Raw genomic sequence first — 10,304 nt, forward strand, 5'->3', positions numbered from 1 at the left:
CTGAGCCCGGGGGTGCCCATCCCCTTTTGGGGGACCCCGGCATTGGGGGGGCTGAGCCCGGGGGTCCGCATCCCCTTTTGGGGAACCCCGGGATTGCGGGGGGCTGAGCCGGGGGGGTGCACATCCCCTTTTGGGGAACCCCGGGATTGGAGGGGGGCTGCGGGCCCGGGGGGTGCCCATCCCCTTTTGGGGGACCCCGGGATTGAGGGGGGGGCTGCGGGCCCGGGGGGTGCGCATCCCCTTTTGGGGAACCCCGGGATTGGAGGGGGCTGAGCCCGGGGGTCGCGGGCTGGGGGGGGTCGGGGGCTTTTCCAGCGGCGCTTCCCGGGCCAAGGCCTCGGGTCTCCGGCCGCGACCCCCGCCCCAAGCCGGGGCCAGCGGGGGTTTGTGCTCCGCTCCTCCGGGACCACCCAGCACCTCCCGGGACACCGACAGCTCTGCCGGCCTGGGCAGGGGACAGACACACTCCCGGTGCTCCGAGCCCCCCGGGACTCACCTGGCACGGAGCTGGGGGTCCCCTCGAGCCTTTGGGGTCCCCCGAGGCTTTAGGATCCCCCGGTGACGCCGTGTCCCCGCAGGGCCCCCGCCGACGGGACGCTGTGTCCGGCCGCCGGGCGCAGGGGGCTGTGAGCAGGTGGGTGCCGCTTCCCCGTCCCCTTCTGCCACCCCCGCTGGCGCTGCCACCTTGTCACCAGGCTGTCGCTGTCCCCCGCAGGCCCCGCCATGCCCCAGGCCTCGGAGCACCGCCTGGGCCGCGCCAGGGACCCCGGCGCCGTGGTGACCGCGCAGCCCCGGGCGGGCTCCCGCCTGCCCAGCGGGCACCGAGCGCTGAGCCAGGAGCGCCATGCGGCCCCCAACGGGCTGTCCCCGGCCCCCAAACTGCGCCTGCTGCCCCCCCGGCCCCCGCCGCCCCCCGACGACCCCCGCCCCAAGAAGCTGGAGCTGGAGCGGGGCCGGGCGGCCAAACGGGGGGACCCCGCTCCCCGCGGGCCGGGGGGGCGCCGGGGGCCGCTCAAGGCCGATCACGGCGTGAGGGTGCCCGGGGGGGCCCCGCAGGTGCCCGGTAGCGCTTCCTTCTCGCTGCCCAGCGCGGCCGAGCGCCGCCGGAGCAACCTGGCCCGCTCCAAATCCATCAGCATCGGGGACCTGAGCCAGGGAGGCGGTGTCCCCGGTGTCCCCAGCCGCGCCGAGGACGTGGCGGTGGCGCTGAGCCGGCTGGTGCTCAGGGACTGCGGGCACCCGCTGGGCGCGGGCGCGCTGGCGCTGCGGAGGAGCTCGTCGCTGCGCAGGGTCACCGTGGCCCCCGGGCCCGACGGCAAAGGCACCCCGCCGCTGCTCTCCGTGCGCCCCGAGGGCGGCCCCCGCGCCCGCTCCGACCCCCCGTTCGGCCACGGCCCCGGCAGCCCCGCGCCCGGCCGGACCGAGGACAAGGCGGCCGCCGTAAGAGCTCGGGCGGGCGGGAGGGGCTGTGGCGTGGGGCGCCGTGTTCCCTGCCTTGGGGACGCGCTGAGACCCCCGCGGTGTCCCCAGCTTTGGGGACGTGCTGAGACCCCTGCAGTATCCCCAGCTATGGGGACGTGTTGAGACCCCTGCGGTGTCCCCAGCTTTGGGGACGTGCTGAGACCCCCGCGGTGTCCCCAGGTTTGGGGACGTGCTGAGACCCCCGTGGTGTCCCCAGCCTTGGGGACATGTTGAGACCCCTGCAGTATCCCCAGCTATGGGGACGTGTTGAGACCCCTGCAGTATCCCCAGCTTCGGGGACATTTTGAGACCCTCTCAGTGTCCCCCAAGCTTTGGGGACATTTTGAAGCCCCTGCAGTATTCCCCAAGCCTTGGGGACACTTTCAGACCCCCAAGCTGTCCCCATCCTCAGGGACATTTTGCAGCCCCCACAGTGTCCCCAGCCTTGGGGATGTTTTGAGACCCCCACGGTGTCCCCATCCTCAGGGACATTTTGAGACCCCCGTGGTGTCCCCAGCCTTAGGGACACTTTGAGCCCCCCACGCCGTCCCCATCCTCGGGGACATTTTGTGACCCCCGCGGTGTCCCTGCTCTCAGGCTCGGTGACATCGCCAGGGTGGGACAGTGGTGGCAGTCTCACCTGTCCCCGCTCCAGTCCTGTTTTGGGGACCCCCACGCCTCTGAGGGGGGGTCGCTGCTGTCCCCCACCCTTCAGGGGGCTGGGGGTGGCCGGTGCCATCCTTGTGCCTCTGGGCTCTGTCCCCACAGCTCCAGGGTGACCACGAGTGACCGGTGGCACCCTGGTGGCACTGAGGTGGCCGGGGGTGGCCGCTGCCCCCTCCCCGTTTCCGCATCCGCCTCCCCCCCCGCCCCATCCCTCACCTGCCCGGCCACGTGTGGGGGGATCGTAATCCCCGAAATGCCACCTGGGCACGGCCACCCCGCCTCGTCCCCCCTCGGGATGTCCCCAGCGCTGCCTCGGGGGGTCCCGCAGCCCCGCCGGACCCCCGAAACCCCTCGATGGAAAGCGGGCAGGGATTTTTTGGGGGGTGTTTACCTCGGCACCCCTCCGGGCTCTCGCTGTCCCTAGGGGCATCTCCGGCTAATTAATCCCCCGGGATGAGCCTCGCGCGGCCCAGAATAGCCGGGAGAATCGGATCAGCTAATGAGCTGAGGGGGAGGGGACGCTCCGGTGACCGGCAGCGGTGCCACCGGTCCCTCGGGGGGCCACCCCGGAGCCACCGAGCCGGTGCCACCGAGGCGGTGCCACCATGCCGGGGCTGCAGGGCGCCACGCTGGTGGAGCTGCCGCGGAAGCTGCACCGCTCGCTGGTGACCCGGCGGGAGCTGCAGGGCCGGGCCACCGACATCTCCGAGTCCGTGGTGCACACGGCGGTCATGGGGCTGCTGCTGGTCACCGGCGAGGTGAAGCCAGCGCCGCCGGGGGACGCCCGGGGGGACGGCGCGGCCGGGGCGCGGCTCACCGGGTGTCCCTCGCTGTCCCCCCAGACCCACCACACGCTGCTGCTGGGCTCGGGCCACGTCGGCCTCAGGAATTTGGGCAACACGGTAAGCGGCCGTGGGCATCCCGCCCTTCCCGGGGAGCTGTTCTGGGGTGCGGGAGGGGTTTGGGGTCACCTCGGGGTCACCCGTGCTTGGTCGCTGTGGTCCTGTCCTCCTGGGAGGTGACATTCCTGGAGCTCCACAGCGCTGTCCCCAGGGTCCCCAGTCCTCCTGTCTCTCTGTCCTGGGATGTGGGAGGGATTTGGGGTCACCTCGAGGTCCCCAACCCTCCTGTCTCTCTGTCCTGGGGTGTGGGAGGGATTTGGGGTCACCTCGAGGTCCCCAACCCTCCTGTCTCTCTGTCCTGGGGTGTGGGAGGGATTTGGGGTCACCTCGGGGTCACCCATGCTCGGTGGCCTTGGTCTCGTCCTGCTGGGGATGTCCCCCAGCCCCACAGTGCTGTCCCCACAGTCTCCAACCCTCCTGTCCTGGGCTGTGGGAGGGATCTGGTGTCCCTTTGGTGTCCTTTAAGGCTCCTTTGGTGTCACCTGGGGGTCACCTCAGTGTCCCCAAGCCTCTTTGTGGCTGTCCCACCACAGTCCCATCCCACTGGGGACATCACATCCCCGGCTACCCCCAGCCCCACGGGGCACCTGGGGCAGCAGAGGGGACACCCTGAGGGAGCCGTGGAGAGCTGCCACATGCCGGGATGTCCCCGTGTCCCCTCGCAGTGCTTCATGAACGCGGTGCTGCAGTGCCTGAGCAGCACCAAACCGCTGCGCGACTACTGCCTGCGCCGGGACTTCCAGCAGGAGCAGCCCCCCGGCCCCCGCGCCCCCCAGGAGCTCACCGAAGGTGGGACAGACCCCCCAAAACTCCCGCAGCCCCCTCAGAGCGTTACATAACCCCCCCCGAGGGCGCTGACCCCGCCGTGTCCCCCGTGTCCCCGCAGCCTTCGCCGATGTCATCGCCGCCCTCTGGCACCCCGACTCCTCCGAGGCCGTCAACCCCGGGCGCTTCAAGGCCGTGTTCCAAAAATACGTGCCCTCCTTCACGGGTTACAGGTGAGACAACCCCCCCAAAACCTTTGGGGATCCCCCCGGGGACCCCCCCGGGTGGGCACAAAGCGTCCCCGTCCCCGCAGCCAGCAGGACGCGCAGGAATTCCTCAAGTTCTTCATGGACCGGCTGCACGTGGAGATCAACAGGAAGGGCCGGCGCACCCCCAGCATCCTGTCGGACACACGGAGACCCCCGGCCCTGGAGGACCCCGAAACGCTCAGGTGAGACGGGGGAGGGGCTGCTGGGGAGGGGGGAACCCTGATTTTGGGGGCAGCTGACCCCCCCCCCCACCGTGTGTCACCCCGGTGTCGCCCCCCGCAGCGACGACGAGCGCGCCAACCAGATGTGGAAGCGCTACCTGGAGAGGGAGGACAGCAAGATCGTGGGTGAGCGCTGGCAGTGGGGCTGTGCCCCCCTCCCCCGGACCCCAAAAACCTCTGGGGGTGCCCCCCTGACCTCCCCTTTTTGCCCCCCAGATCTCTTTGTGGGGCAGCTGAAGAGCTGCCTCAAGTGCCAGGCCTGCGGCTACCGCTCCACCACCTTCGAGGTGTTCTGCGACCTCTCGCTGCCCATCCCAAAGGTAGGGCTGGGGGGACCCCAAAAACCCTTCAGACACCCCCAAAAACCCTTCAGAGCCCCCAAAAACAACTCAGATCCCCCCCAAAAACCCTTCAGATCCCCCAGAAAACCCTTCAGAGGCCCCAAAAATGCTTCAGATCGCCCCCAGAACCCCTCAGATCCCCCCAAACACCCTTCAGACCTCTCCAAAACCACTTCAGAGCCCCTAAAAAACTTTCAGACCCCCAAAAACCCTTCAGATCCCCCAGAAAACCCTTCAAAGGCCTCAAAAATGCTTCAGATTGCCTCCAGAACCCCTCATACGCCACAAAAACCATTCAGACCCCTCCAAAAACCCTTCACACTCCTTCAAGAACCCCTCAGACCCCCCCAAAGCCCTTCAGACCCCTCCAGAAACCTCTTAGACCCATCCAAAAACTTCTCAGACATCCCAAAAACCCCTCAGACCAATTTAAAAACCCCCCAGACATCCCAAAAACCCCCCAGTCTCCTCAAAAAAAAACCCCTTCAGATCTCCCAAAAACTCTCCAGACCACCCCAAAAACCCATCAGATCCCCTCAAAACCCCTCAGACCCCTCCAAAAACCCCTCAAACTCCCCAAATTCCCCCCCTGACCCCCCCAAAATTCCCCCCCTGACCTCGTGGCCCTCCAGAAAAGCTTTGCCGGGGGCAAGGTCTCGCTGCACGACTGCTTCAGCCTCTTCACCAAGGAGGAGGAGCTGGACTCGGAGAACGCCCCGGTGAGAGGATGGACCCCCCCCCTCCCCCCTGATGTCCCCTGCCCCCCAGGTGTGTGACAAGTGCCGGCAGCGCACGCGCAGCACCAAGAAGTTGACGATCCAGCGCTTCCCACGCATCCTGGTGCTCCGTATCCTTTGGGAACCATCACCCCCAAACTTTTTTTTTGGGGAGGGGGGTGGGGGCACAGGGGGTCACCCCTCCATTTTTTCCCCCCCTCCCTTAACCCTCGGCAGACCTGAACCGGTTCTCCACCACGCGCTACTCCATCAAGAAATGCTCGGTCTTCGTGGACTTCCCTCTGCAGCAGCTCAACCTGCGGGAGTTCGCCAGCGAGAAGGCGGGTGAGGAGAGCTCCGGGGGTCTCCGCTTTTTGGGGTGTTTTAGGGTGGGGGATCCTAACCCCGACCCCGTCCTGCTGCAGGCAGCCCTGTCTACAGCCTGTACGCGCTGTGCAACCACTCGGGCAGCGTGCACTACGGGCACTACACGGCCTTCTGCCGCGACCCGGCCGGCTGGCGCGTCTACAACGACTCCCGGTCAGTGCCCCCGCGAGCCCCCCGAGCCCCTGCCGGGCACCCCCTCCCCGAGCCCCCCGCGGCCGGTGCTGAGGGTGTCCCCGCAGCGTCTCGCCCATCAGCGAGAACCAGGTGCCGTCCAGCGAGGGCTACGTGCTGTTCTACGAGCTGGAGGAGCCGCCCGGCCGCAGGGCCTGAGAGCCGCGCCCGGAGCCGCCTGCGGGTCGGGCTGCGGGGGAGCCCCCCGTGCGCCGGAGCCCCCCGGGAACCGCCCCCGGAGCCCCGCGGAGAGGGGGGTGCGGAGGGAGCGGCCGCAGCCCGCGCGGCCCCGGGGGGTTTTGTGAATAAATTTATTAAAAAAACCCCAAAAACCGCCGAGTTTCGGGGCAGAGGGAGGGGGCGTGGCCTTGGGTGAGGGGGCGGGGTTTAAGGTTGACAGCTACATAGTGGGCGTGGTTTGAGTGTATAGGCGGGGCCTATTGTTGCTTGATTAGATGTGGGCGTGGCCATGGGAGCACAGCGTGGGTGATGATTGGCTGGTGGCGCAGTAGGCGGGGCTTATCCGCACGGCGCGCTTCCTCCCGCCGCAGCTCGCTGTCCATCAAGGCGCTGCGCCTTCCCATTGGTCCGCCTTCCCTTCGCCCCGCCCCTTCCCCTGCTAAGCCGCGGGAAGGGGCGTGGCCAGCGCGGCGGACGCGGGACAGGTGAGGAGGGGTCGCGGGGCTGGGGGCTCCGGGCGGGTCTGGGGGCTCCGGGCGGCCCCGCTGACCCTGCCCGCCCCAGCTCCCCTCATGCCGCCCACCGTGGCCGTCGTGGGCGGCGGCATCAGCGGCCTGGCCGCCTGCTACCACCTGCTGCGCGCCCCCCGCCCGCCCAAGGTGAGCGTGCGATGACAGCTACGTAGTGGGCGTGGTTTGAGTGTATAGGCGGGGCCTATTGTTGCTTGATTAGAGGTGGGCGTGGTCATGGGGCACGGCGTGAGTGATGATTGGCTGGTGGCGCAGTAGGCGGGGCTTATCCGCACGGCGCGCTTCCTCCCGCCGCAGCGCGCTGTCCATCAACGCGCTGCGCCTTCCCATTGGTCCGCCTTCCCTTCGCCCCGCCCCTTCCCCTGCTAAGCCGCGGGAAGGGGCGTGGCCAGCGCGGCGGACGCGGGACAGGTGAGGAGGGGTCGCGGGGCTGGGGGCTCCGGGCGGGTCTGGGGGCTCCGGGCGGCCCCGCTGACCCTGCCCGCCCCAGCTCCCCTCATGCCGCCCACCGTGGCCGTCGTGGGCGGCGGCATCAGCGGCCTGGCCGCCTGCTACCACCTGCTGCGCGCCCCCCGCCCGCCCAAGGTGAGCGTGCGACCCCCGAGCCCTCCCCGCGGGACCCCCGAGCCCGGCACCCCCAGCTCCGCTTCCCTCCCGCTCTTCCCGGTCACCCCCCGGTGTCCCCCCCAGCCCGGGACCCCCATCCCTGCAGAGACCCCCGGTGTCCCCCGGGACCCCCAATTCCCACAGGACCCCAATTCCCGCGGGGTCCCGGGGGTCCGGGTGGTGATTTGGGGTCCCGGGGTTGATCCGGGGGTCCCGGTGCTGATTCGGGGTCCCGGTGCTGATCCGGGGTTCCAGCGATTGATCCGGGGGTCCTGGTTGTGACCCGGGGGTCCCGGTGCTGATTTGGGGTCCCGGTGCTGATCCGGGGTTCCAGCGATTGATCCGGGGGTCCTGGTTGTGACCCGGGGGTCCCGGTGCTGATTTGGGGTCCCGGTGCTGATCCGGGGTTCCAGCGATTGATCCGGGGGTCCTGGTTGTGACCCGGGGGTCCCGGTGCTGATTTGGGGTCCCGGTGCTGATCCGGGGTTCCAGCGATTGATCCGGGGGTCCTGGTTGTGACCCGGGGGTCCCGGTGCTGATTTGGGGTCCCGGTGCTGATCCGGGGTTCCAGCGATTGATCCGGGGGTCCTGGTTGTGACCCGGGGGCGCAGGTGTCGGAGCTGGGGCTGGCCGGTGACATCCTGGCTGTCCCCAGGGACCACCCGGCGGCGCGGAATCGCTTCCTGTACCTGGGGGGGGCCCTGCACCCCCTGCCCTCGGGGCTGCGGTGGGTGTCCCCTGTCCCCAGGGCCACCTCCCCCTGTCCCCTGTCACCGGTGTCACCCTTTCACCGTGCAGCGTCCCCGGGGGCTGCTCTGGGCTGTGTCCCTTGTCCCCAGGGCCACCTCCTGTCCCCAGTGTCACCCCCTGACCCCACGGTGTCCCCGGGGGCTGCTCTGGGCCGGGTTCCCCCTGTCCCCAGTGCCACCTCCTGTCCCCAGTGCCACCTCTCCTGTCCCCGCTGTCCCCAGGGGTGTACTGCGGGCTGTGTCCCCTGTCCCTGGTGCCAGCCCTGTGTGTCCCTGCTGTCCCCAGGGCCACGCTGCATGCTGTGCCGCCTGTCCCTGGTGCCATCCCCGCTGTCCCCAGTGCCATCCCCGCTGTCCCTGTCCCCAGGGCCGTGCTCCGTGCCTTGCCCCCTGTCCCCAATGCCATTCCCCCTGTCCCTGGTGTGTCACCTCCCTGTCCCTGTCCCCAGGGCCGTGCTCTGGGCCGTGCCCCTTGTCCCCAGTGCCGTTCCCCCTGTCCCTGGTGTGTCACCTCCCTGTCCCTGTCCCTGTCCCCAATGCCATGCTCTGGGCCGTGCCCCCTGTCCCCATTGCCATCCCCACTGTCCCCAATGCTGTCCCTGTGTCCCCAGGGCCGTGCTGCAGGCCATGCCCTCTGTCCCTGGTGTCACCTCCCTGTCCCTGGTGCCGTCCCTGTCCCCAGGGCCGTGCTCTGGGCTGTTCCCCCTGTCCCTAATGCCATTCCCCCTGTCCCCAATGCCATCCCCCTGTCCCCGGTGTCACCTCCCACAGCCCCACCCCAAACCCCGATAACCCCCCCACAGCCCCACCCGGCCTTATCGGGGCCTCCCTGCGGTGGGTGGGGTCCCGTTGTCACTGTGTCACTGTCCCTGTGTCCCTGTCCCTGTCCCTGTGTCACTGTCCCCTGTCCCTGTCCTGGTATCCCTGTCACTGTCACTGTCCCTGTGTCACTGTCCCTATGTCCCTGTCCCTGTGTCCCTGTCCTTGTGTCACTGTCCCTGTCCCTGTCCCTGTGTCCCTGTCCCTGTGTCCCTGTCCCTGTCCCTGTGTCCCTGTCCCTGTGTCACTGTCCCTGTCCCTGTGTCCCTGTGTCCCTGTCACTGTCCCTGTCCCTATGTCCCTGTCACTGTGTCCCTGTCCCCATCCCCAGGTGGCCGAGCTGGCCGTGGACTCTCTGTGCCGGGGGGTGTTTGCCGGGGACAGCCGGGCCCTGAGCGTGCGCAGCTGCTTCCCCGCGCTGTTCCAGGCCGAGCGACGGCGCGGCTCCGTGCTGCTGGGGCTGGCACTGCCACACGGTGGGACCCTGGGGACACTGGGGACACTGCTGGGGCTGGCATCTGGCGGGCACAGGGGCAGAGGGACACCACGGGGACTCCCAGGTGCCACCCCTTGGACGGGGCTGAGACAGGGGACACCGTGGGGACACTCCTGGGCTTGTGACAGCATGGGGACACTCCTGGGCTGGGGCACACGGGGCTGGGGACAGCGTGGGGACCCCTGATGTGGCTGTCAGCGGGATCCAGCGAGGGCTGGCACGGGGGGCACCGCGGGGCTGGCACGGTCCCCGGTGTCGCCAGTGTCCCCGCTGTGTCCCCAGCTCACGCTGCCCGATGCCACCCTCACTGCCGATCACGTTATCAGCGCCCTGCCGGCCTCAGGTACCGCACGGCGGGGCGGGGGGCTGTCCCCGCGGTGTCGCCGCGGTGTCGCCGCGGTGTGGCTGATGTCGCCGCTGTCCCCAGCGCTGGCGCGGGCGCTGCCGGCCGAGGCGGAGCCGCTGGCGCGGGAGCTCCGGGCGATCCCGGCCGCCTCCGTGGCCGTGGTCAACCTGCAGTACGAGGGGGCCGCGCTGCCCGTCACGGTGAGCGGCGCCCCGCGCTGTCCCCAAGCTGTCCCCGCTGTCCCCAAGCTGTCCCTGCTGTCCCCAAGCTGTCCCCGCTGTCCCCAAGCTGGGGGTGACCCCAGCTCGCCCCCCCACCCCGCAGGGTTTTGGCCACCTGGTGCCATCCTCGGAGGACCCCGCGCTCCTGGGCATCGTCTACGACTCGGTGGCGTTCCCGGAGCACGACGGGACCCCCGCGACCCCCGGGACCCCCTCGCTGCGGCTCACGGTGGGGACACCGGGGGGGGACATCAGAGGGGGTGACAAGGGTGGTTTTGGGGGGCTGACGCTGTCCCCCAGGTGATGGTGGGACCCCCTCACTGCAGCTCACGGTGGGGACACCGGGGGGGGACACTGAGGGGGTGACAAGGGTGGTTTTGGGGGGCTGACGCTGTCCCCCACGTGGTGCTGGGACCCCCTCACTGCAGCTCACGGTGGGGACACCGGGGGGGGACGAC

The 10,304-nt window shown here is 69.5% G+C and overlaps 2 protein-coding genes across 2 annotated transcripts in view; both read left to right on the top strand.

The window, feature by feature from the left end:
• Positions 1-6,211, top strand: part of USP21 (ubiquitin specific peptidase 21) — a 6,748-nt gene extending 537 nt beyond the window's left edge. The window contains exons 2-14 of the mRNA XM_041481792.1: positions 579-634; positions 716-1,440; positions 2,970-3,029; positions 3,695-3,818; positions 3,916-4,027; positions 4,108-4,245; positions 4,346-4,410; positions 4,501-4,604; positions 5,258-5,344; positions 5,394-5,472; positions 5,579-5,686; positions 5,767-5,881; positions 5,968-6,211. Coding sequence (XP_041337726.1) covers positions 724-1,440; positions 2,970-3,029; positions 3,695-3,818; positions 3,916-4,027; positions 4,108-4,245; positions 4,346-4,410; positions 4,501-4,604; positions 5,258-5,344; positions 5,394-5,472; positions 5,579-5,686; positions 5,767-5,881; positions 5,968-6,058 — 1,800 coding nt within the window. The 5' untranslated portion in view covers positions 579-634; positions 716-723 and the 3' untranslated portion in view covers positions 6,059-6,211. The remainder of the gene's footprint in view (positions 1-578; positions 635-715; positions 1,441-2,969; positions 3,030-3,694; positions 3,819-3,915; positions 4,028-4,107; positions 4,246-4,345; positions 4,411-4,500; positions 4,605-5,257; positions 5,345-5,393; positions 5,473-5,578; positions 5,687-5,766; positions 5,882-5,967) is intronic.
• Positions 6,212-6,402: 191 nt separating this feature from the next.
• The window catches only part of PPOX (protoporphyrinogen oxidase), a 5,626-nt gene continuing 1,724 nt past the window's right edge, over positions 6,403-10,304 (top strand). Inside the window, exons 1-7 of the mRNA XM_041481791.1 lie at positions 6,403-6,738; positions 7,827-7,942; positions 8,332-8,356; positions 9,079-9,451; positions 9,542-9,622; positions 9,707-9,825; positions 9,950-10,146. Coding sequence (XP_041337725.1) covers positions 6,652-6,738; positions 7,827-7,942; positions 8,332-8,356; positions 9,079-9,451; positions 9,542-9,622; positions 9,707-9,825; positions 9,950-10,146 — 998 coding nt within the window. The 5' untranslated portion in view covers positions 6,403-6,651. The remainder of the gene's footprint in view (positions 6,739-7,826; positions 7,943-8,331; positions 8,357-9,078; positions 9,452-9,541; positions 9,623-9,706; positions 9,826-9,949; positions 10,147-10,304) is intronic.

The sequence above is a fragment of the Pyrgilauda ruficollis genome, unplaced genomic scaffold (genome assembly GCF_017590135.1).
Source record: "Pyrgilauda ruficollis isolate IOZ18807 unplaced genomic scaffold, ASM1759013v1 scaffold569, whole genome shotgun sequence".
Classification (NCBI taxonomy): domain Eukaryota; kingdom Metazoa; phylum Chordata; class Aves; order Passeriformes; family Passeridae; genus Pyrgilauda; species Pyrgilauda ruficollis.